Source organism: Sphaerodactylus townsendi, linkage group LG08 (assembly GCF_021028975.2).
Source record: "Sphaerodactylus townsendi isolate TG3544 linkage group LG08, MPM_Stown_v2.3, whole genome shotgun sequence".
NCBI classification, from domain to species: Eukaryota; Metazoa; Chordata; class Lepidosauria; order Squamata; family Sphaerodactylidae; genus Sphaerodactylus; species Sphaerodactylus townsendi.
The window spans coordinates 68,566,266-68,592,983 of NC_059432.1; the positions used below are offsets into that span (position 1 = coordinate 68,566,266).

General features: G+C 42.9%; 1 protein-coding gene across 18 annotated transcripts in view; it reads right to left on the minus strand.

Moving 5' to 3' along the window:
* The window catches only part of KIF1A (kinesin family member 1A), a 124,564-nt gene that overhangs the window by 63,521 nt on the left and 34,325 nt on the right, over nt 1-26,718 (minus strand). For 5 of the 18 annotated variants that reach the window (XM_048506705.1, XM_048506704.1, XM_048506702.1 and 2 more), the window contains exons 4-17: nt 24,691-24,870; nt 22,110-22,175; nt 20,446-20,624; nt 19,063-19,174; nt 18,300-18,377; nt 16,882-16,947; nt 15,729-15,746; nt 13,289-13,364; nt 12,102-12,180; nt 11,320-11,462; nt 10,251-10,277; nt 4,615-4,748; nt 3,157-3,236; nt 2,192-2,267 (exon numbers count right to left, since the gene is read on the minus strand). In XM_048506705.1, the coding sequence (XP_048362662.1) occupies nt 2,192-2,267; nt 3,157-3,236; nt 4,615-4,748; nt 10,251-10,277; nt 11,320-11,462; nt 12,102-12,180; nt 13,289-13,364; nt 15,729-15,746; nt 16,882-16,947; nt 18,300-18,377; nt 19,063-19,174; nt 20,446-20,624; nt 22,110-22,175; nt 24,691-24,870 (1,314 nt within the window). Of the gene's footprint in view, nt 1-2,191; nt 2,268-3,156; nt 3,237-4,614; nt 4,827-10,250; nt 10,278-11,319; nt 11,463-12,101; nt 12,181-13,288; nt 13,365-15,728; nt 15,747-16,881; nt 16,948-18,299; nt 18,378-19,062; nt 19,175-20,445; nt 20,625-22,109; nt 22,176-24,690; nt 24,871-26,718 lie in introns of all 18 variants that reach the window. The other 13 variants (XM_048506696.1, XM_048506695.1, XM_048506694.1 and 10 more) reach the window with 3 other exon arrangements.

Below are 26,718 nucleotides of genomic sequence, written 5' to 3' on the forward strand. Positions count from 1 at the left end.
GTCAACAACACAGCAAAGACTTGAATGGCCATAAGTGCTTGCAGTAACAGGGACAACAGAATCTCTGTTTTTGCCTCACAAGATATGTAACAGCTAATAATGAACTATCATCCTCAGCATCAGTTAACATGGTGATATATTGGCATTAGATACAGTAGTATATCCAGAATTTAAGGGAAGTAGGTTTCTAAAAGTAAGTGCTTAAATACAAATAGAACACTACTTCATGTCTAAACAGGGTATCCCTTTTCTAGATTATTTAATCAACAGAGACTATCTCAAATTATTACTTTCATTGATAAAATGTAAGCATCCTTGCAGGGGCAGTAGTTTAGTAATAGCATGACTGAACTCTGTTATTATGCCTCCAGACCTTCAGCACATGAGGCGTTCTGGCCAAGGGAAGCAGGACGGTGCGGAAATCTCTCCACTAGCGAACAGCAAATGGAGAGACCTCAAAACTCATCTGGCCTGTGACATCAGGCTTAATATATGGAGTCATATGGCTGAATAAGCAAGCTCATTACAGCACAATCAGGAATCATTCAGATTATGTAATTCAAAGAAAGCATGCAGACTGTTAGTGATTCTTCTCTTTTCTTATTTGTAAGTCAGTTCTTTTAACTTCTGGGTACAGTTCAGAAAATTTGTTGACATTTGTTGACAGTATAGCCATTATTTGACATTTGTTGACAGTATAGCTATTATTTGAAAAGGAGTCACATGCCAATCACTCAAAGACAACTATCTGGACCAACCTTCTCGGGAGAATATATCCCTATACTTTCTAGGAAAACATCCTGGGGATTAAATGGCCGTGGCTACATGGCAAAAGTGGAAAGAAAAAACAACATAAATGTGCAATGTGCCAAAAAATATTATCCAAATCACACATGACTCCATTTTTGGAAGTAAAGCCTGGTGTACCACTTAGGATGCTATTTTTGGAATGCTTCCTCATGGATAAAACTTCCTGCAATACGAAAATCCAGTATAGAATCATTTCTTGCTTTGCGTGTTTTTCCTGTGCAGCAATTTATCTTAACACAGGGGAGCATACAACAATCTAGGTCTATACAGTAATTTTCTGAGACCCTGTCACAGGTGCCTCCACCTTCTGAAATTAGGCAGGTGGCAACCCAGGAGAGGGCGTTTGTCCAATCCAGCAACAGTTGGAGGAGGAGGGCCCCCATGCAGTGGGCCCACAGCAGGCAGCAGACGGACAGCAAGGAGATCAGGCACTCATAGGCCCCTTCCACACATGCAGAATAATGCACTTTCAATCCACTTTCATAACTGTTTCTAAGTGGATTTGCTATTCTGCATATCTGCAAAGTGCATTGAAAGTGGATTGAAAGTGCAATATGCTGCGTGCGCAGAAGGGGCCTCAGAGGTCCTGCCAACAGTTAGCTCAGAGGCACCTCCAGCACCTGATGACAAGGCAGCCAGGGCAGACCAGCTACCTGGTTCCAGCTCTCCAGGGTCACTGCCCCCTCCCCACCCCAACAGAATCCCGTAGAAAGAAGCTGAGTGCAGATCTGCAAAAACTCTATGTAAAACCAAGGCCTTTCTGGCAAGTCTTAGAGTGACGTGATATCACTTCTGGGTTTCCTCTGAAAAACATTGGCTGTTTCTCATAAACATATATGCTGGATGTACATGCATTCAGTGTAACTTGTGAATAGGGCCAAAGGTAGGATTGGTTGATGTATAGTACAGTTTCAGTTTCTTTTAGTAAAGAGTACTTTTTCAGTTTCCACATACTGTAAAATTTCTACCCCAGGAAATCTATCATACCTCTCCATTCCTGGCCAATTACCAAACCCACCCCACCCCCCACTGGCTCATTATGTTTATACCTCTTTATTTGACACTGCATTTGTACTGTTAGTTTTATTTCTGACTACTGATTGACTGCTGTTCTCACTGGTCTTATTAAAGTGTTTACAGTAGCCAGTTGCTAGGCTTCAAATTTCTTAGCTTTTCGTATTCTATTAATTCATTTTAGTGGTGATTTCATGCTGTAAACTGCTCTGAGTGACGTTTTAATGGCAAAAAATTGGGTCATAAATATCCTACACAGATAAATAATTAGAAGGCAGGGAAATTTTTTAAACTGGCATGTGCTGTACAGCTGATATATTTTAAGAGGCATATGAGTAGTATGCAAGAGGTAGAAACAGAATCCTACCTTCTTAGGAGAGAACACCCCCAGAGTACCACCATCTTCTCTCATGGCCACTCCCATTTCTGCAAGCAAAGCTTCCCTGAAAAACATCAAAAGAAAGAACTAAAACCCTGAAAATTCTGCTGACACCTGGTCCAGGCTATAATGGAAATGCAGTAGTACTCTAAAAGTGAGAGACCATACTTCCTGAATGCAAATGATGTTGCTGTACAGGCAGGTATTGCGCAAATGCTGGACTAGGCTGAGTGGACTAGGCTGAGTGACATATGCTACCATGAAGATAAGCTAAAAGGTTTTAACAGCAGGTTCCAAAGAACAAAAAGAGGCAAGATTATAAAAATAGTATGGTGCTATGTGAGAACTGAACATGCGAGTCTCTTCTACTTGGTGAATTATGGGAGGGGAGAAAAAGACACTGCATTCAAACATTTTACATTTTTTGTAGCTTTCATTAAGATAAAATAGTATGTGAAATACTTCTTATTGGCTCAATTATTCCCAGCCATTCAGGTTGCTCAAGTCATCACAAAGGGGCATTTAGGGACTATTTCACATGACAATTTTAACATGTAACCCACATTATCACTACATGGAGACTTTTGCTGCCACTGCCATCAACTGCCAGCTAAGTCAAGCAGGGGTGCGAACACTCCCCCATCATTACATTGATTAATATAGTTTCACACTCTTCCCTCTGGATGTTTTGGGTGGCTTCCACATAAGGCATTTAATGTGTATATGGGCCCGCACTCTCTGCCAAAAGGATGAAGGTGTTGTGGCCAAGGGTTCCAGAGGCATGTGGGGGGGGTGGGGATGGGGTACAAAATTTAAGGAGACCTGCTGATTTATGAAGCTGGATAAGTCAAGAGCTGCCAAGTCCTGCCAAGAGCTACCATAGCAAAATAAAAGCTTGATATGTGTGGTGCTGTGAAGTGAACTCATGTTATAAATAAAAGATAGCTTCCTACCTCTCCATACGTATTGCTTCTGTCCTACGGAGTTTTTCTTCCCATGTTTCATTCAGCTCAGCAATGATCTTTTCAGTTTCCTACAGAATAGAAGGTAAACATTAGTATTTCATACTGGTCACCTGAATGAACTAAAATATTTCATCTATAATGAGTCAGACCCAATTTACAACTCTTTGTTTCAAGGCCATAATCAGAACAGCCATACTGTTAGTGCCTGACACTTGCATAGAGGACTTTCCGGAGCTGCAGGGACCAAAAAAAAAAAAAAAGCTAGGAACCCACCCACCCACCCACCCCGCCAAAAAGCCCCATAGGGCTTACAGGACTTAAATCTGAGAGATGGGGCACTCCTGGCCCACTCTCACCCCCAGGACTACTGTGCTCCCCCACACTCTCTCTCTCTTTCACACACACACACACGCGCGCGAGCGCGTGCACGCACTGGCATCTGTTTGGGATCCCAATACAGCCCTGCTATGGCCGGACATCTGGGTTTCGCCACAGTAGGACTGAGAGATGGGTGGGGAGGGCAAACATGTCACTGCAAGGCAGCACTGCTTCCTCAAGCCCTTTCCTCCCCCTGTGGATGGGGCTCATATTGGAGGATGTAAGTCAAGTAGCTCAATTAATCTAGATTCTTTACCATATATTCTTGCCATTCAAAAACCACATATTGGATACAAACAATACTTGATAGGCTGCATTCACACCATGCCGATTCCCTGTTGTGCAATCATTGCCACTGGAATGTATTCACAGCGTCAATGGAATATAAACATAAGGGTATTCTTGGTTTCCCTCAAACCCAGCATGCAAACCCTGCATGATTATTTGTATGACAATGTCTTGCAGACACTGGAAAAAAACCTCACTCCCATTTGGGAGAAAAGGCAGAAGCAGATTCCGCATGGGCCCCCACAGCGGCTTCCCACTGGCATATATGATGCTAGTGGAGCCCCGGGGCCATTTGCACACTGAGGTCCAAGCAGCCCCAGTGCGGCTGCGCCCCCCAGAGGTGCCTCCATATTCTTTCCCCACAATTACCTTCTCTCCCTGTGGGGGTTGAAGGGCAGCATGGGCATGCCTCCCTGTCTTTGCGGAACTCCGCAGGGAGAGAAAGTTAACGTGGGGGGAAATGGAGGTGCCAAAAAGCGGAGTGTTTGCATGGCGCTGTTTCCCAAAAGCCTCACTCATTAGACAAGGCAGGTAAACATGTTTCTGCCCAGTGGGGTCAGGGGAGAGGAACCACAGCACTGCTTCGATGCAGAGGCGGCAGCCGTGCAAACAGCGCCCCAGGAACAGTGTTTTTACCATCCCAGGTGTGCTGTTTTTGGCCCATGCAGACTCCGTCAGAGCAAAGCATCCATTCATAATTAGCTCAATAGTTTCCCCACTCTCAAGTTGCTTCTCATGCCTCTGCAGCACAAATGTGGCCTGCATGATCTCAGTTCTTACTTTCAGCCTCTCGATGGCCTCTTCACTGCCTGGAGCAAACATGATGCGTTCATGAAGGCTTGTCACTGAAGCAGCTCGGCTGGACAAGGCTGAGAGGGAGGAGGATGGGCTCATTCCAACCAAGGCATTGGTCACTGTGGAGAGATTGTCATGGCGTTGACTCATATCTGCCACTGTACGATTATCATTATTGTTCTGAAAGTCGGACATGTCTATGAGGTTCAGGAGGGGAGAAAGAAGAGGGGGAAAAGACACGAGACAAGTAGAAAAGGTAGAGAAAAGAAATGCAGTTGGGAACAGCAGCATGGTGCAATGAGGAGAAAGGTAGAAATTCAACAAAGAGATACACAGATAATTAAATAGCATAATGTACCAGAGCAGTACTCTCATATCAGCAGGATCAGTGACACTATGCTCTGCAGAACTTCTCAAAGCAACGGTATAACAGCATTCAAGTGCTTTTGGGCAAACTGGCAGCATGCTGAAAATCTGAGTGACAATCATTGACCTCCCCTGGAATCTCAAGCAGGGGAAGAGGAAGACAAGGCCATAAAGAAGCAAAAAAGAGTATTGAAGCCTTTTCTCCCTGCACCATTTTCACAACTATACATACTGATGGTAGCACATAAGTTTTCCCAACAAGGCAGATATTTCCCCCATTTATGAGCCATTTCCTATCCAGACAAGTGGTTTTTATGCTTGGGGTAATGCAGAGGCATAGCTCCAAGGGGGCAGGAGGGGGGGTACGCAACACACCGGGCAAGTGCCCCGTGGGGGTGTGGCAAGGGCGTTCCAGGGCGGGGCAGAGGTGTTCCGGGGTAGGGCGGGGGCGGAGGACGCACCAGTGCACTGGGCGCTTTCCCCCCTTGCTATGCCTCTGGGGTGATGTGTGGAATATTTATACTTCAGTCCTAACCATGTTTACTTAGAATTCAGGCCTACTGACCTCAAGAAGATTTATTTTCCAATAAATATACTTAAGGACTGTGGCCTTAAAATCTTAAAATGTCTTAAGACTACATATTTCTACATATTTACCACACATAATTCCTCAACACTTTCAGACATCTGTTCCACTACTGCGCTATAAAGATGTATGTACTGAGTCATTTTCTGGCTGCTTTCCTAATTTTTTTTAATGTAAAAGGTGTACCATCCAATCAGGGAACAGAATCATCATGGAACAGAGGACTGGCTTTAAGCAAGTGCCATATGTTCCAAATGATTCCTTTTCTTTATATCACATGGTTAATATTAATAAACACATTTAAAATCTGGATCAGTTAACGAGCAATACAAAAACAAAAGGGGCTAAAACACAAACAATATGTTATAGACGATTTCTGTGAATCTAACAGTAAGTGTCACACACAAGTGAACCAGGAAACAGAATCAGCAAGTTTTGACAATTGATGAACACTGTAAGAGTGGTGACTGGACAATGCCAAGCCTTCCTGGATGAGGCAAATTGTTTAGATCCCTGCCAATCTGGGTTCAGGCCTGGTTATGGGACTGAATCAACCCTGGTCACCCTGGTAGAAGACTTGTGCCAGGAGATGGACAGAGGGAGCAAGGCTCTGTTGATTCTCCAGGACCTACCAGCATCTTTTGATACCACTGGTATCTGCCTAGCTGGGCTGGAAATGAGACACGCGGTTCTGCTCCTACCTGAAGGGTAGTTTTCAGAAGGTGGTGCTGGGGGACTGCTGTTCAGGAACCATGCCACTCCAGTCATGACCCACCTTCACTGGCTTCCAGTTTATTTCCATGCACAATTCAAGTTGCTGGTCTTGGCCTTAAAAGTCGTATTCGATTTGGGATCAGCATACCTGAAGGATCACCTAATCTCTTATGAACCCACTTGACCGTTACAGTCATCTTTGGAATCCCTTCTTTGAATGCCCCTGCCTCCTGAGGTTAGGCAGGTGGAAATCTGGGAGAGGGCCTTCTTGGTCATGGCACCAAAGCTCTAAAACTCTCTCCCCAGGGAGATTCATCTGTCCCCTTCACCAATGGGTGAAGACTTTTTTGCTTCATTTGGCATTTCCTCAATGATCCCTCTTTCCTAAGCAATTTTAAATGCTTTGTGTTTATTTCAAGTGTTTTAAATTATTTTAAAACTGTTTTAATTATGTATGTTTTTATTATGTTTTTTATTATGATGGTTTCATAAAGCAATTGTATCATATATATTTTGAATTGTTAGCCACCTTGGCAACCCTCGTACATGGTCCACATATAGGAATACAAAAAGTTTTTGACAGAAGGTTAATGAATTAGAGTAATACGTGCTAGCAAATGCTTACAAGTTGAATTTCAAAACTTTGTCAAACCTCCAGTTGCTGGCGCAGCGATGTTCAGGGCTCTGAACTGAGTAATCAAAACATTTCAAATGCTTTTATGGATATTATAATTTTATTGTGAGTTTTTATTGTGATCTCATTATACATTAACTTTCTTTGGGGCTTTTTTATTACTTCTCTGTTTTATAAGAACAAAAGTCTTCAATAAAAAGAAGAAAAGAAAAAGCAGAGCTGTAGACCCACAGTTTTCTCAGTATGTATAAACACAGCCAAGAGAAGTCAGGTTGAAAGGCATACAGAAGATCTGGGAAAATGTCAGGCTGGCTATGGGGAATCACTGTCATAAGTGTGTACAGACCAATGAGGTATGAACACAGGAGCTGCCAATCAAGTTCAGTCAGACAGCAGCTCTCCAGAGTCCCTGGTTGTGGTTTTTCACATCACCTACTTACTACCTGATCTTCTAAACTAGAGATGAACCTGGGACCTTCTGCATGCCAAACAGATGCTCTACCACTAAGCCACGGCCTCTCCCCAGTGTCTGTTTAAGAGAATAGTATGCAACTCCAACATGGGAGGGAGGGGAGAGAGAGAGAGAGAGTGAGAGAGAGAACGAGAGAAAGAGAGGAAGAAAGAAAGAAAGAAAGAAAGAAAGAAAGAAAGAAAGAAAGAAAGAAAATCAGACTCTGTGAAACCCAAGCTCTGGATAAGTGTCTTTCTTGCTTGATGAGGGTTCCTTCTAACATTACCTTTCCCTACCTGTCTTTTAAGAAACAGGTAAGGAAACAAGCAGAAAATAATCAGACGAGCATCTTTTCCATGTTAGTAATGTCAGGCCTTTGTACATGATGTGTAAAGTCCACGAGCAGGTGGGTCTGAGACATTTTCAAGACTGAGATTTTATTTTCTGACTGCTTCCCTGAACATATTTTTAAGAAGTAAACAACTCGAGCATCCCTCAGTCTCTCTTGGTAAATCCTTTTGCAACAGTTAATAAACCCTAGCCTTGCAAGATAGGTATAGGTTTGTATGTGGGACTTAAACATTGTCCTTTCTTCTGCTGCTCAATTATTCAGTGTCTACTCTGAGGCTTGGCTGCAGTCCAACTTAGCCTGCCAACCAGGCGTTTCTCACCAAAACAAAATCTTCTGTTCCAAGAAAGCTTTCTAACATTCCCTTGAGGACCTAGGAGAGCTTTGTCTCTGTTTCCTCCATTGCTAACCCTAACAACATCTCCTGGAGAATGAAGAGTAAGAACCTTGACCACTAAGTAAATCTCAAGGAAAGATTAACTATTTCTTGGTATTCAAGGTCTGCAAACCAAATGGAAATTCATTGCTGGTGCAACTACCTAAATCATTCAGTCAGGTATATAGAGTCAGGTAGAATTTCATTTCTATATATCATGTGTCTAAAAGCTTTCAGCATTTTGTACTACGCTCTGTCAATTGGAAGGCACAAGCTATGGAGACTAGAGGTGCACATTCAGCAAAGCCAAACTGGAAAAAACTAAAAAATACCAGGTTCCCCCTCCAAAATGGCAGCGATATAACGGAGCTCAAAAAAGAATCTTGAAAATGCCATTTTTTCAGCATTATTCAGGCCACGTTGACTCCAATGCCATTAAAAAGGTGAACTTCAGAGGTGGCATAGATGGATTTCGGAGGCAATGAAATGCTGAGTCCATCTTGTGGCTCTGCCCTGCTACCTCCATAGTCCACATGCACTTCAGAGATGGTGGCAGTGCAGAACTCAATGTTGGGTATGGCCAAGTCAAGCCAAACATTCAGCTTTGCCCAGTTGCCTTGAGCCCAGTGTTAAGTTCTGCATCGCCTGCTGGCTCTGAGACCCACATGGACTTTGGAGGTCTGGAATTTTTGGAGATCAGGTTTAATAAACCCACAAAATGTTTAAAAAACTGGAGATTCAGCTTTGTTGTTATACCAGGAAAAGAATGGTGCGCAGCCCTTACGGAGACCCCAAGAGGCAACATGGAAGCAGCTGGACCATGGTATTGAGTGTTATATGACTTCTGTCTGGGAGCTGGATACAGTAAAGCATAACATCCATACTCTGGATATGCTGTTTCTCTGTGTGCCTGGAAGTGGGTGCTAGCTATGTTGCTGGTTTAAAGAGCATAGGCTGAACCAATCGAAACAAAGCAGAGTCTGCAGGGCCTTCTAGCATGCCAGCAAAAGCCGGATCATTTTGGCAAGCTCCAGTAGATCTCTCTAACATTATTCCTAACAGATATCCATATGAAGCTGATACTTTAGTGCTTCAAGGTAGGCTTTTTCATCCAGCCAACCCCAGCAGATAGTAATATTGATTAGAACCAGACCTAGCAGAAGCGGCGGCAGCAGCAGCAGCAGCAGGAGCAGCAGCACTAACAGCAGGAAACACAATTACAGCATAGAGAAAGGAAACCTCAAGAACAGATCCCATCAAGATTTCAGGAGAGCAGGCAACATGGCAAGATTCACTTGACCACTGAGAAGCACAGACCAGTTAAGATAAAGAGTCACACACATTGTGGAGGGGAAATTTAACTCTCCCCTCCCAGGTTCTCCAACCAACGAAAGACATAAACCAAATTACTTGGAACAGGCTTGCTTTGCTTTGGAACAGTACACAAGCACACTGTTCGGTGAAGATCCCATTTATAGTACCTCCACAAAGGATAGGTGATGTTGGGAAGATATTTTCCTTGCATGAAGAGAAAAGGGAGGACAGAAGTAGTAGTTTCACATCTGAGCCATTTCATGGAGAAAACAGTCATTTTGTGCAAGGGGATTCCAGCTGAGGGTGTCAGTTTAGGATCGGGAAATTCTGGAAAGTTTGAGGGTGGTTTGGGGACTGGGTGGTTTGGGGAGGGGAAGGACTTCAGTGGGGTATAATGCCACAGAGTCTCCCCTCTAAAGAAGCTATTTGCTCCAGGGAAACTGATTCTGCAGTCCAGAGATCAGATGTTATTCAGGGAGATCTCCAGGCCCCACCTGGAGGCTAGCAATCCTAATTCCAGTGCAAGACTAAAAACCAATCTGTCATAATTGCTCTGTGGTTCTTGAAAATAGTTAGCATTCCTGTTTGACACTGTAGACTAGAGCTTTACATTGAATGCTCCTGTTATTGTCTCCCTTCTCTGAATGTTTATGACAACACCTGTGACTAGCTTTGGTCTGCTAGGAAGACAAAATTATTCTAAATAGTTTTTGCTGAATTGGCACATGGGCCGTTAAGTCCATTCCTTATGCTGTACTTGTGATCCTTTGTTATGTCTGAATCTGCAAGAAGCAGTGAAGCACACACAAAACAGCAATGGGGAATACACACATTTAGGTCCTCCTGGAACATGATTGGCTAAGAGAAATAGGAGAAGGGGGGAAGACAAAGAAAACAAGAGTAGGTTCATCGTACAGGAATAAGGAAACAGCATCCAAGGGCCTTTCTTTGTTTCCAGAAAACCTGGAATTCATTCTTAATGCTACACTAAGACTGCAGAAGGTTATCATACACCTTCTAAATAAATTGAGGAGGATCGAAACAGGCTCACACAATGGTGAGACTATGCAGGCAGGAAGGAGCAGCCTTATTGGTGTGCAGTGATTACACAGGAACTGTCTGGTCCATCCATGAAACGCACGCCAGGCACATTTCCCAGAGAGCCCACTTTCATAATAGCTGTTCTAGCTGGAAGTGGGCAGTAGATTATATCTTCCTAGAAATAAAATATTGCTGCTTGGAGATTAGGCAAAGAAACAAATGTGCTAGATGGATGAGAAGACATTTGGACCCTCCTGCAGCAATTGACCATTATTTCTCACTTGCTTTGCAGTGAAATCATTGTGTAGAAAGGCCCCAAGATGTATGTCCTTCACGTCAAATCCTTTCTCCCCCAATAACAGAGGAAATACAGTGAGAAAATTCTCCACATTTGTCGGGAGAACCAAAATGCTCATGTGATTGTTCTGCTAGACAAGTGAATAGCTCAGCAAAGGAGATGGGATGAGGAATGCCCACAGCAGGACATAACAGAGAAATCAGGGTGGAGCAACAAGAGCTCGAGGAACTGAGATTTTACAGTCATGCTCCATATTATAGAGGCACTTGCATGTGACCTTAAGTTTTTCTATGTTGAGGTGATTATCAAACAATGAGCCATTCCTGTGCAGTGGTTCAATGCATAGAGTAGGCATTCTTCACCTACCAGCTTCTGCATAGTAGCTATAACATGCAAGGTGGCCTTTAGTAACCTCCTTACTATCATTTCACAGTCGACTAGGAAGGCAATGAAACAGACAGTGAAACTATGCATAATGTGGATCTTACTCTGTTAAGAGAAGTAAGAATGACAAGCCATTGGCGAATGTCAACCCCAGCCGAAGGCACAAAGGCAACTTACTATCAATGATGTCTCCCAAGCCCTGGGCATACAGGAGGTCTCTTAGACGAGCCACTTCATCCTTCAGTTCTCTAATCAGCTTGTTGTTAGGATCTTCATTAATGACAGCGTTGCACCTAATCTGCTTAGCACGGTCAGCATACCTAAGAGAGCAAAACATATTCTGAGGAAACTAGAAAAGACCTGAAAAAAACACCATACAGTGTGGCATATATAGAAGAGGACTTCTGCAGATGTTAAGACATGCTGGGATTCCAGTGGGAAAAGTTCCCAGTAGCCCTTCCATAGAAACGTAGAGCGTATTTCATCAGAACAAAGGAAAACACAAGCATCTCTTTTGTCACTTGCTTCTGTACTTGACCTAGCCTCCTTTATGAGGCCACTGAATCCAGCAACCTGAAGGGAGAGGATTTGTTCAAAAGCCATTTCATTCCTCTTACCTACTACCAAGTTCATAATAGCTCAGTGAAAGACCCGAGGAACAAGACTATATACAAAGACCTTGTTGCAGAACCATAAGATGTTCCAGTGACATCATAACTAGTCAACAGCAAGGCATATTGAAAGCCTTATATAAGAAGGAGCTGTATTATAACATCACTAAGGAGCTATGGAGAAGTTTCACTTTAATTCACTTCATCAGTAGCTCAGCTGAAGCATAACTCCAGTTGGTTCGCTATGCAAACATTTGTTATGCTTCCCAGAATATTTTGAAAAGAAAGGGTGCAGTCTATTTAAACTGTTCTCATTTAGAATGAAAGAGGGTTTTATACAGATCCTACCTTAAGGTGCTAAGGGTCTCATCATAGTTGATGTCAGCAGGGCTGAGAGCAGCAACCATAGCAGTTCGAGAGTTGCCACCTACCCAAAGAACACATAAAAACATTGCTTGATACCAGGATAAATGTATGTGCTGCACTGCCAGGCTATCTTCACTTTCTTCCTTAACATTCTTCCTCTTATTCTTTCTGTATGTTCAATTACATCGCCTGTCAACTGATCTTAGGACATGATCAGTAGACAACCCAGATCCAAATACCACAGCCTTATCATGGTGGCCTAAACAAAAGTCGAGGACAAGTATTAACTGGTTTTTGTGGGTTTTCCAGACTGTGTGGCCATGGTCTGGTAGTTTTAACTCCTAATGTTTCACTCACATCTATGGCTAGCATCTTCAGAGGCATGTCATAGTAAGATGTGTTTCTCTGTGTGACACAGTGTGGAGTGTTTTGTGTAGTTGGGTATCTATTCTGTTCAACTCTCAGGTGTGAGGGGGATAAGACATTTTCACATGTGTCTAGGGAGAGTTGATTTGCAGTGGCAAATTACAGAGGCATATTTGAATGTCTGGGTTGAGTTCATTTGCAGTTGAATTTTTAATGTGTCCTGGTGGTTTGAATGTGTGTGACTCATCTCAGAGCCAGAGAGAGGTAAGGCAGTGGGGGGGAAGGAAAAGGTTTATAGTATCTGGTGGGTGGTTGAATTGTGTTTTAAATGTCCCCTGGTTTTTTTGTGGGTTTTTTGGTGTTGTTGTTTTGGTGGTTCATAGTATGGGTAACCAGGTTTTCTTGATTTTCAGAATCTCTTCCTTTTTGTTGAAACTGTCGCAGTGTTTTCAGATTTCAGTGGCTAATCTGTGTAGTCTGAGCTGTCGGAGTTGTCAAGAATTTCCATGCCATCAAATAAGATCCTACCTCCGGCTTGTGTTAACAGCATGTTCAGATGCGGGCCATGGCCACACCGCTTGAAAAACCCACAACAGCCAGTTAATTCTGTCTGTGAAAGCCTTCAGCAATACATACAAGTATTAACTATAATTGATTGGAAAATGTTGTTGCAATTAAAGTATGCAACCCTGCTGTTTATTGGAATGTGTGAAGAGTTGTCATCATAGTGAAGATCAAGAATCTGGTGGACCATTGACTAGAGGGGAGGTCAGATTAAGACAGAAATGAAAGAAACGAAGTACCTAGGTTTTCTCGGAGAAGCCAGGTTAGTACAGAGTCTCGGTATGGAATAAAGTCTGCCTTTTTCTTCTTTTTATTCTGAAAGGAGACAGAACACCACAATGAACCTCAAATTCTGGAAGTATATGATGATTTGAAGAGGACTTTTATACAATTAAATCCTATCATCGTTAACCAATAACACGCAGTTCACAGACATTCTCAACAACAAGCACTTTGCTAACATACAAACATTTTATCATATTAACAGATTTTTCAGGTAACAGATATTGATCAATACTGACGATCTTAAAAGACAAAATAAGCTGTTTATGAAGATTCCCATGCTTTTGACTCTGAATGGGATTTTTGTGTAACAAGAACTGTCATGATGTCATTTTCCGGAGAAAGAATATGCAGAATGACCAAAGGCAAAGGCACTAGAGATCGCATTGCAAATTTACAGTGGTTACTGGAGCATACAACAGAGTTTCAGAGGAAAATCAGCTTGTGTTTCATAGATTACAGTAAAGCTTTTGGCTGTGTGGATCATGAAAAGCTGGTTTTAAAGGAAAATGTCTGGTTTTAAAGGAGAGGCTATTGTTAGGGCAGAATATGGTGAAACAGAATAGTTTCCAATTGGCAAAAGTGTCAATCTCCCGATCAGTTCAATCTGTATGCAGAACATATAAGGAAAGCTGGATCGGATTTAGATGGAGGAGGAGTGAAAATCGGTGGAAGGAGCAATAATAATTGATTATTATTAGCCACTGTTCTTATGTTCTTATGTTCTTAATTTGAGATATGCAGACACCACACTACTGGCAGAAAATAGTGAAGACTTGGAACAGCTCATGATGAAGGTTACAGCAGGAAGTGCCAAATCAGGATTACAGATGAACAACAAGAAGAGATAAGTAATGACTACAGGGAAATTGCAAAATTTTAAGGTTGACGATGAAGAAATTGAAATTATTCAAGATTGCCTGTCCCTTCGCTCCACCACCAACCGAAAGGGAGACTGCAACCAAGAAATCAGAAGGAGACTGAACCAGGGAAGAGCAACCATGAAGGGGCTAGAAAGTGGCTGTTGTGGGTTTTCCAGGCTGCCTGGATGTTTCTGGCAGTTTTTGCTGCTAACATTTCACCTGTCTCTATGGCCCCTTCCGCACACGCAAAATAATGCATTTTCAAACCATTTTCACAACTGTTTGCAAGTGGATTTTGCTATTCCGCACAGCTTCAAAGAGCACTGAAAGCAGTTTGAAAGTGCATTATTCTGCATGTGCGGAATGAGCCTAAGGCTGGCATCTCCAGAGGCATGTCACGGTAACAGGTGATTCACTCTGTGACACAGTGGGCCTTTCTGCACAACTTACAGCTCTTGAAAGGAGCAGTGGTGTGGTGGCACCGGCATGCAATGGCGTGCCTCACTGGCCCTCAGCAAACGCGCACCGCCGGCAGGGAGGGCAAGGCCTTATGGGGCTGAGGCAGGGGCAGGGCCCAAGGCCAAGCAAAGGTGGCGCTCAAGAGGCCGAACTGGGTGGCCATGCCAGCCAGGCTAGACTTCGCCCCGCAGGGCAGATGGCTCCATCATCCTCCACCTGGGCTGGCACGGCGGGTAGCAATGGGCAGTGGAGCACAACACAGGTGACTATGGTGGACTGCATGTCGGAAAGGCTGCTTGGGCTCAGAGGTGTAGCTAGGGAAAATGGATCCCAGTGCAAAATCTGAGTTTTGCTGCCCCCAGGTTTGTTTGTGTTTGTATTTTTTAGTGTCTTTTCAGTTTTTGGCCTGCAGGGGGCGCAGTTTTTAGGCTAGCAGCATCAAACTGTCAGAGTATCTTTAGGAGACACTCCTGATGATACCACCCTGATTTCGTGAAGTTTGGTTCAGGGGGTCCAAAGTTATGGACTCTCAAAGGTGTAGCCCCCAACTCCTATTAGCTCCCATTGGAAACAATGGGGAATGGGGGCATCCCCTTTGAGAGCCCATAACTTTAGACCCCCTGAACCAAACCTCACCTAACTTGGGTGGTATCATCAGGAGAGTCCCCTGAAAACTCCCTGAAATTGTGGTGGTGCTAGCCTAAAAATTGCGCCCCCTACAGGCCAAAAACGGAAAACACTAAAAAGTACAAAAACAAACCTGAAATTTTTGCTGCCCCCCCAGGCGTGTGCCCGGTGCAACGCATATCCCCCTCATCCCCTTGTAGCTCCGCCTCTGCTTGGGCTGCACACCAAGGCAGCAGAGTTGGGGGCGCACTTCTAGGGGGAAAGGGAGGGGGCAGCAGCAGCCAATGCTTCGCCCACGTGAAGAATACAAGTGGTGCCTGGGGCCTGTGCCCCCCTAGATTCACTACTGGTTTCAGCTATTTAAAAGGCCCACTTTTTCTAAAGATAGAACAAAGCACAGAAACACAAACTATTACCATCTTTCCTCTCTGCAATCAAGGGTAATTACCTTATTTGGCCCTGAATCCTGAAAGGAAACAGAGATAGTGATGAGAATTTCATTAGTATGACCAGAAGAGATTAAAGAGAAAAATTCTGAATAAATAAAAACATAGGACAATATCCTGATTCCTCACAACTCAGACATTTCAGCTCAGAGAAAGGAGATCATAGGAGGTCAATAAAATAGTAAGACACACACACACACACACACCCTGTTCCAATGCTGCAGTTCCATTCTAATGCATGGCTTCTAGTGGTTGCTTTTCATTAAGGGGAAATGTGGAAAATCCTATCATGGGTCTTTCAGTACCTTGTCTGGTTTGACTCATAGAAGAAGCCCAATTTCTTGATTTAACAGACCGAAGAAACCTCCACCCTCTAAAATCCATCCATTATACAACCAGTGTAATGTGGATCACTATGTTCCATTAATTACACTCGAACACACTGTACACTCCAACACATGCCAGCTGGGTGACCTTGGGCTAGTCACAGCTTCTTGGAGCTCTCTCAGCCCCACCTACCTCACAGGGTGTTTGCTGTGAGGGGAGAAGGGAAAGGAGTTTGTAAGCCCCTTTGAGTTTCCTACAGGAGAGAAAGGGGGATATAAATACAACTCTCCTCTAATTACCAGTGATGAAGTAATAGTTTTTCATATGGCCCTTGTGTACTACAGTACAATAATTTCTTTTGATTTAAACACCATTTCTACCTGAACTTTTAGGAGGATTCCGCATGGGCCAAAAACAGTGGTGTGAAAACGGTGTAAACCCTTTTACACCACTGTTTTTGGCCCATGCGGAATCTGCCTTAGGGACTGTGGCTGTGCATGATAGCCATACCAATAATTTCTCCAAAGAACCAGTCTGGAAGTATTTCAGGACTTCCAAGCAACAAACCAGTCATATTTAATTCTAGCTGGCCTTTTCAAAATATTTATAAACAAAAATAACTTTGAAAAATACAAAATGGGAAAGCAGCATTTAAAATTTCTTTTTTACATTTTCAACACTTACAAAAATGTTGCAGTTTTTTATACAATACATGTTTAGTCATCAGCCTAGCCTAATTTGGGGAAACCAAACATATTGCAAGAGTCCAGTAATTCTCAAAAGAGCCTTGGGTAAACATTCCCATTTACTTACATCAGTGAAACTTACCATCTCAGCCAGTGCAGAAATTACCTTCCCCAGCGTAGTTAATGATTTATTGATGTTTGCTCCTTCCTGTGTGAATAAGACAGTTTTCATCACAAATATTTTAAAAGAAATAATATTTACAGTTCACTATGTTCCATGAGGAAAGAAAAAGTGGCACAATAGTGCAATCTTGTTAGATCTTGGAAGCTAAGCAGGGTCAGTACTTGGAAGGGAGACAACCAAGGAAGACTCTGGCCCTTTCTGCATGGCCAGCTTCTGGGGGATGCAGCAGCATAGTTTATGTCCGTGGCACTGTTCGCACGGATGGTCCCGCTGGGCGCACCGCCTGCGGCGCAGCCTTCTCATAGGCTGCGCCACTCCCAAATGCTGCTTACCTCCCATCTCCGTCGGTTGCGTTGTGGAGGCCAGGGGACATGCCCCCCTGGCCAGAGCGACGACCCTGGAGTCAGCAGCCAGGAAGCATGTCTCCTGGCCTCCACAATGCGATGGAAGGAGACGGGAGGTAAGCAGCGTTTGGGAGGGCCGGGGGAGAAACGCCGGCTTCCACCCGGTGCCGTTCGCATGGCACCGAATGGAAGGCGGCATTTGCAAAAAACCTTGCTCCCCGAGCGAGGTTTAAAAACACTGTTTTGGTGGGAACAGAGCGCCACTGCATCGATTTGGCAGCGGCGCCTGTGTGAAGGGTCCCCGCCAAAACAGTGTTTTACTGGCCCGACAGCGCTGATTTTGGCCCATGCAGAAAGGGCCTCTGCAAAAGGAAGGCAATGGCAAATTTCCTCTGCTCACTTTAATTTTATTTTATTGAGCTTGGCATGGTTTCCAACCATAGACATTAATATAGGTAAAATCAAATTCAGATAATCAACACAATAAACACAACAAAAAAGCACAATAAATACCATAAAATCAACAATTAAAATAATATGAATTCTAACCATTCCTGGTGGTGCTGGTGGTAAAAACAATGCTAATCAGAGGATCAGAAAGGTCAACAGCTGTGACTTGATGGTAATTTACACACAAACACACATCTTCCACTTGACACAACTGCTAGGATTCACCATTACTCTTGAATTAACATCCATGACACACATCCTTTAGTTACAGACAGCTTTGCCTACTGCTTTTTCTCCCCAGAATGAATGAGGGACGGCAATATGAGCTGGCATAGCATTAGCTAGCTAGTATGGAATTAGAAGTTGTCAATAAAACAGCAAACAAATGAATATGAGTAAGGATAGATGGCAGTGGAGGAGCAAATGGTGAGCAAACAATGATTACAATGATACTTACTTCAATTGTTTGGTATACATAATTTAACAGTCTTATGCTATAAGGTCAGGGCTTAGGGTATCCAATCTTACATAAAATGGAAGTATGTGTATAAATATCGAACTTAATTTGATCCCTTCTCTTACCTTCAGCCTTGTGCCTTTGGCTCCTGTTGAGTCAGCCCGTTCGCTACCTGCAAGGTCCACCAAACTGATTTTGCTGACCTAAAATCAGAATTTTAAAAATTGCCTGTGAAATCTGCTACCACGTCTATCTGGAGAGCAGATAATGATATTTGGGTTGCTTGTGCAGTTGGGATAGTCCTGATGACAACAGAGAAGAGGAATTTGTTCCAGTTCTGGCACTATATCTCCAATGGCCATTTCCAGTATTTTCAATAATAATTCATCACTTTGGGTGGACACAATGTGGACACCACTAAAACATTATAGGATGCCTGTCCCTAACTTTATTTATTCAATTTCCATACTGTTCCCCACCCCCACCCCCACCCCAATCACTTGCATGAGCTCAGAGTGGTTTACAACACATTAAAGTAATTGTATTGAGTAACATACCACATCCAATCATGGTACCTTAAAGAACAAAATCTAGCAGGGAGTAGTCCAATTTAATTTAAGATCTTGTTGTCAGAAAAAGGCATGTGAAGGCTAAAATTTATGGAAAGGACAATTTATGGATAAGAAGGGAAAGTGAACAATCAGGTTCAACTTTTAAGCAATTGTTTAAAGCTGTCTTTACCCCCATAGTTATCATCCCACCAAGTCCATTATGCTAAACTGCAACCTCTTAATTGCAGCCAGCGCCACGTCACAGTTCAGAGGGTACCAAGCTGAGCTCCATCCCAACCCCTCTTGATGCCAGCTGCTGTCACCTGCCTTCACTCACCTTCTCAGTAGTGATGTCAGTTTCAGCATCATGTCGTTTCTGAGTGAAGATAATATTGAAGACAGCATGAGAGCGACTGCTGGTTTCATTCATGTTAGTGGCAGCCACTGTCCTGTTGAGCAAGAACAGCAAGAGCTCATTTCTAGTTCCAATCAGACTTGGCAAAAACATTCAGTGCTATAGCGTCCAGAATCAGCCCTCTGGGCCTTCCTGGACATCCCAGAAAGGCTTTTGCCCCCACCCGCACCCAGCCAGATGGTTGTTTCCCTTCTGGTACCCCAAAGCCCCACTGGAAGGAGATAAAACAGTATTTTAAAAGTATCACAAAATAGAAAGGTAGTAGAGCAAAGAAGGATAGGTGTGAACAAGGTTAGGATTCCATTTCTAAAGCCTCAACATAGAGGGAAAATATCGCCCCTTTTAAAATCTTTAAGGCCAGGAATCCTCCTTGGCTACTCCTTTGAGTCTAACAATGTCATCTCATCTACTTTTCAGTTTTTGGGAAGGAATTACTCCTTGTTCCTTTCTGCTCAGATCTTTTACACTTTGTTGCATGAACAGCAGGGTCAAAGTTCAAGATGCTTCTCATTCCAGCAAAACATTTAAATCATAATTTCCACTGGGAAGCACAATTCTGAGTCCCACTATAGCTGCATGAGCAAAGATCACAATTCTCTCTCATTAGATGAGGTGCTATATGAATTAATCAGAGGATGAATTAAAGTTTTCCAAATGCTTACATAAAAGCAACAATGCAAAAGCACATGCCGAACAGTTTCTCCTTCAAGGAACAAGGAGAGAATCTGTCTTTAAATAGGATCTTTAGTCTTCCCTGCAGGAAAGCAGAAGGTAACGTGCTCATTATGGCTAATGAAAAGGCACGTCACTATTGTGAGGAAATTAACTTATTTAGGTAACGGGCTACTGATCTGTAAGATGTAAAAATGCCCAGCCACTGAGGGGTCCATACTCCTGATGCAAGGGATTCTAGCTCCTGTAATTCTGGATGTGAGGGAGATCTGTCTGTGACATCTGTCACCCCACTGATCGTCAGGGTCAATTCGGCTGATCTGGCTGGCTAGGTGGGTATCCCCCTAATCACTCCATGTGCATCCCTCCTAAAGCTGCCCCACTCAGTAGAAGAGGGCAACCATCCCAAATAGAAGGAAGCATGAGCAAAGGCTATTCCTAGTCTCAAGTGTGTTGGGATCAACCCTTCCCAAGAGCTTCCCACACCCAATGGATATCTCAGCACCATCATTCTGTCCTTTGGTACTACATAAGCTGCCTATCACAAAGAGAAACAAGACTGAGAGGAAGACATCTGAATGACAACTGTATTTAGTATTCCACAGGAAAACAGGAAATGCATTTCTTTTTTACCTGGCTTTGTTCCCAGAGTCCATCAGGTCCTGGATGTCATTATAGGATGTGACAGCTAGTTTTGATAGATCCTCAACATATGGCCCAAGGAGTGGGTGCTCTCTCACCCTCAGGTTCCCTTTATTCTTGGGGTTCAGGAGGTCACGCACACGTTCACAATATATTTCCATGTAGCTCACCTATGGGTTACAATGTTCAGAGTATGAGAATAACACAATAAGAAATATGAAAAAAGCAGTAGTTCAGGATCCACCTAGCACCCTGAGGACACTGTCAGTCTACACACTAGACAAGCCACATTTTTAGAACAGTAATACAAAAAATCTACCAGTGACTGTAGCAGGGAATTAAAGGACAACAATCCCAAAGGAAGAACCCACAAAAAAGAAATCCTGCAAAGAAATTTAACGTGATCCAGGAAAAAAAAAGTGAGAAGAGGCTAAATTCTAATCAAGTCAATGGGATTTAGTCACTTTCAGGCACTTTAATGGTCAAAGGTGTTCCTCAAATATGCTTGCAAAATGTAAAGAAACAAGGGTAGTATCAGAATGCTAAAACACAGCTGTTAGGTGAACATTCGATGTACAACATTTCTGAACATTCAAACAAGATGGGTATGCAGAAGCTCCCTTCAAGATTAATGCTGATTAGAGTAACAGCTACTCATTAAATCTGGGGTGCTGTCTGGTTTCCGGGCTGTATGGCCGTGTTCTAGCAGCATTCTCTCCTGACGTTTCGCCTGCATCTGTGGCTGGCATCTTCAGAGGATCTGATAGTTGATAGAAGATAGTTGATAGTTGATAGAAGATGCCAGCCACAGGTGCAGGCGAAAAGTCAGGAGAGAATGCTGCTAGAACACGGCCATACAGCCTGGAAACCAGACAGCACCCTAGTGATTCCGGCCGTGAAAACCTTCGACAATACATTACTCATTAAATCGATACCAGGAGTGGACTAGTCATTTGATTTAACAGGGAAATTTCCTGGTGGGCCACTGATGTCCAAGAGCAAGCAGAGCCAAACCACAGCAATACTTCCAGCACCACTTCTGAGGCAGTTTGGCTTAAACACTTCATCAGCAATGGTTTTGAGCAGCACCAGCTCTCCAAGCATCTCCTCCTGCACTGCTGCCAGTTTTGGGGTGAGCTGTGGGTGAGCTGATGCTCACTACTGGTGCTGCTGAGGTGCACGGTCCCTAAAGTGCTGGCTCATAATGCCGCAGGATTTGTTCCAGAGCCATTTTTACTTTTTAGTCTGCTCCAGATCAATACGTACACATAAGGGTAAAGCAGCAGTCCTCTAAGGCAACCACACTTGTACCTGGGGCTAGTCTCACTTAGAAATCAATACCATGGTAATCCAAAGCATGGGAGGGAAGGCAGCATGATATGGCCTGATCAGATCTCAGAAAGTAAGCAGAGTCAGCACTTGGAAGAAAGACCTCCAAGGAAAAGCTCCAATGGCAAACCATTTCTGCTTCTCATTCGCCTTGAAACCCCCTTGCTGGAGTCACCATAAGTCAGCTATGCCTTGTTGGCACATACACGCACACTCCAGAGCATAAGCGGCACATTTTAAGTAGCTTTGTGTCTCCACAAGTAGATCTTATTTCCATTCATGCTCAGTAACTTCATCATAAATGGTAGACAAGTATTCATTTATACCTCCACTGAATAGGACATGTTGTCATTCGTTGTATCATTGATTCGGGAAAAGAGGTCCTCACACAGCTGAAGAACGAAAGAAAAGGAAGAAAAGGAGTTGCACATATCACTAACAATAACACCGTTTATTTGAAATGCATCCAAGAAACTGGCTGCCAAAGAGATTTCTAACAGTTCAACAATAGTGTCACCTACAACACATGCAACTCCACTAGGACCTGGCTAAGTATTGCAATTTTAGATGGTGATTGCTCCTTAACAACAATGCTTTGCTTCATATACATAATACTTTTCCTAAGTGCTTGCAAAACTTCATAAAAATGACTCAAGTCATCTTTACAACAACTCTTTAAGATAACTTAAGTATTATAGGAGGCAATAACACATGACTTCAATGAGTGACATCAGACAATAATAGTAGGTTTGCCTGCTTTGGGTTGAAAAATATCTGGAGATTTTTGGGGTGGTGCCTAAGGAGGCTGGGGTTTAGGAAAGGGGGGGACTTCAATGGGGTATAATGCCATGATGTCCACTTTCCAAAACAGTCAATTTTCTCCAGATGAACTGATCTTTGTCGCCTGGAGATCAGTTGTAATCCCAGGAGATATCCAGCCACCAAACCTGAATAACAGTGGCCTTTTCTGCACAAGTTGTTTACAACATATCTTGCTGCTAAATGCTATGTTTTTTTCCCTTTTCATTCTGCATGTTTTTTCATCTGTTTGGTTCTAGAAACACTTGCTCTTCATTTTTCCTCTGTTGTTCTCCCAAGCACTTTAACCCTGATTTTTTTCTATCCATTTCCAAGCCAGCTTCCCTTGAGTGTGCGATCGTGTGGCCCAACCTTCCCCTCAGCCATTTTCTCCTTCCCCTCATCCACTGTTTTCAAAAGGAATTTTTTCTCTTTGTCATATCACATTAGTAGTGTAATGTTAGGGAACAGACACAAGTCAGGTTGTAGTATCAGCTTTGTCAATTTCATCTTAAATTAGCAATTAAGGCTGTGTTTGCAGTTAAGGGTGAGTGAAACTGACAAAGGAAGTTGCTTTTGCTGGAGGAAATTGACAAGAGACTGCCACAGTAACAATTGAATATGATTACAGCTGTAATTTGCTGAAAAGTGTACATGTGTGCGTGCGTGCCTGCGTGCGTGCCTGCGTGCGTGCCTGCGGGCGTGCCTGCATGCGTGCCTGCGTGTTGGGGGGGTTAGATTAAGTGTTTCTGTTCCTTGAGGTAATGGAGCCTGTTCCAGTAGTGGGTTATTGGGTTTTTTCCATTTTGTGTGGGTTGTTCTCTGGTAGAAATGGAGGCTGAGCCATTTCTAGAATTGCTGCTTCACTGTAATGCACAGTAATGGTAGAAACTCTGTGCAAAAGAAAAAAGGGAGGGTTGGGTCTCCTGTACCATGGATGACATCCCACCACCATTAGGAATAATATGTTTTCAGCAGTATCATGTGGAATAAATGTAACTGAAGAGACAAAGGGAAAAATCAAGGGCGGAATGAATGTATGAGGAATTATTTCACAGAAGTCATTTCCAAGACACAAGGTTTGACCACTGGGAAAATCTGTGGTAAGCTATGCATGCGAAAAAGGATAGTGGCCTGGAATTGGAAGGTTTTGTTTCAAACAGATTTTTTTTACTGCAGGAGCTTACAAGCTCTGTTCTTAGTTTTCCTGCAGCTCCATCTCTTGTCCTCATTGTTAGTCCATCCAGATTAATAGTAATCAGAGTAGGAACTATATCTCTACATATAGAGAAAGCAACTGATTTGCACTTTGCTTCATAATACTGATTACCTACATACACATTCATACCAAAGCACTCTAAAAGACAATCTCAGGGCTCCATTCTATTGGACATTAATAAAACACTACAAGATCTGACACATGTACCCCAGGACTCACTGTAGTGTCACAAAGGATGGTGAGGTATAATTTTGGGGCTTACATATAGCTAGGCGTGATCCAAGTATTGCACACATGCATCCTCTGTGATATTTTGAGGGAGCCTGGGCCACATGGTTTAGTCTGAACACCGTAGTCAATATTAGGATTGTCTGGTGTTCAGCACCGATACTTTAATGGTTGGAACAACACCCCTTATTAAAATGGAGGTTATCAAGGCATAGTTGCTTTCAAATATTAATAGGGTAGAGTTGTTTGCTGTCTTGGAAATATTTGGGGGAAATGTTTCCTTAAAAACTATTTTGAACAGAATTTAAAAAATGAAGATCCAGCCATAAATGTGAGCGAAATATTAACAGCTAGAACTACCAGACCATTATCACACACTCTGGCTGTTGTAGGTTTTCCAGAGTGTGGAATAATGGTCTGGTAGTTCTAATCTAGCTGTTAATATTTCACCCACATTTATGGCTGGATCTTCAAAGGCACCATATCATTTCCTTCCACCAATAAGCCACTGATTTTCATGTCCATTTTCACCCACCAACTTCAACCAAGTCCTGAGTTTCATACAGAGATTACAACCATGTTCCTGTTTCCCATATTTTAACTCTCTTTCATCCCAAAGACAAACCTCTTGGACCTGCAAGCAAGTTTCTTGTCACGATTACCTGGGGAATGATGCCTTGTTGGTCCTTTTCCTGTCTGCCCATCATCGTATAAGACTTGCCAGCCCCAGTCTGGCCATAAGCAAATATGCAGACATTATAACCTTCAAAAGCATGCTGCAGCATCTCCTCTCCAATATCCTGGTATACCTGCTTTTGAGAGGCATAGTTGATATCTTCAGGCTATTAAGAAGAAGAAAATGGAAAACAAAGTAAGCATGGAGGTAGGGAACAGAAGAAGAGAGTAAATAATACATCTTCTCCCCGTTCCATAGTACTGTGTTCAACTAGAGACTATTTTAAAAGCACCATGAACACATACACAAAGTTGCCATATACTAAGTTCAAGCACTGGACTATTAAGCTCAGTACTGTCTGTTCTGACTGGCAGATGCTCTCCAGCAGAGGCCTTTCATATCACCCATTACCCAATCCTTTCAAATGGAGATGCTCGGGATTGAATCTGGGATCTTCTGCATACAAAACAGGTGCTCCAACATACAGTCACAGCCCCTTACTGCTATTTCACATCAGATTGAAATTGTCTTTCCCCTACTGTTAAGATAACAAGAATGATAGGCTGGAACATGCCTGTGAGAAAGAAACCTAAAGATTTTCATTTCAGAAAACCACAACTACAGGGAACCTGGAGAGAGGTTTATAAAATTATGTGTACATCAGGTATAAAATTATGATGAAGACTTATAGTTGTGCCTCTCTTCTCATATAACACTACAATTTGTGACACCCAATAAAATTAATTGGCAGACACAATGAAATATTTTTTCCACACAACACATACTAATTAACTTCTGGAATTTACTGTCACAGGATTTAATTACACCCATTTTTACAAGTTTTTTTTTTAAAAAAACAAGACATTACACAAATCTATAGATAAGTCCATAAATGGCTATTGTGATAGCTAAATGGAATTTGCATGTTTAGAGCCAGCACCAATATCTGAAACTCTAAATATCAGCTGCTAGATGAGGGCAACAACAGTGTCAGGTTTTGGGTGCTATGGGCTGCTTGTGGGATGTCAGGGTATCCCACAGGCGACTGTGGGAAATAGGATGCTGCACTAGATGGGTCACTGGTAAGATCTACAAAATTCTTCTTATGTGCTTGGGTACTCCTAGGAAACTCTTGGAGAAAAATGAGCATCTAATGAGATCTCCATGCCTGGGGGAAGAGAAGAAGTCCATTTCATTACTGATAATGAGCACTATGTTCCTAGCAGCACATCGCATACATAGTTATAGGGAAAATGTTTAAAATACATTTGAAGGACTTCATGTCCAAGATTCCACTCCTTTAATGCATAATCCTACAGGACAATTAGGACTGCAACCTCCCAACTGGTCCCACAATCTAGTGCAGGGGTAGGGAACCTGCGGCTCTCCAGATGTTCAGGAACTACAATTCCCATCAGCCCCTACCAGCATGGCCAATTGGCCATGCTGACAGAGGCTGATGGGAATTGTAGTTCCTGAACATCTGGAGAGCCGCAGGTTCCCTACCCCTGATCTAGTGTATTATATTCTACTGTATTTATACTTTACATCTTCAGAATGTGGGAGGAGACTATTCCACATATATCAGTCCCTGTGGGAAGGCTTCAAGTATGTAGGAGACCTGCTTTCCTTATACTGAAACTATGTAAAGGATGTTCTGATAAGACAAGACATTGGTGTGAAGCAACTCACCACAAGGTGCAACTATTTTCAGCAAAAACTATCCAAATGTGGCTGGATCTGTGAACACTGGTGGAAGCACATGGTTCGGGCAGATGTTTGTGCTGCACAGAACAACTTCCAAATAGCTGTATTATGTTACCACCTGTTTACAAATGTGAAGCAACCTGAGAAATGCAACACAGCCATTCTGATTTTGGCAGATTTTCACCAGGTAGGAAGTATTTAATCACTTCCTACTAGGAAGACCCACACAAGATGGGCTGACTCTAAAAAGAAAGCCACGGGCTTCAGCTTGCAAAACCTGAGCAAGGCTGTTAACGATGTGACATTC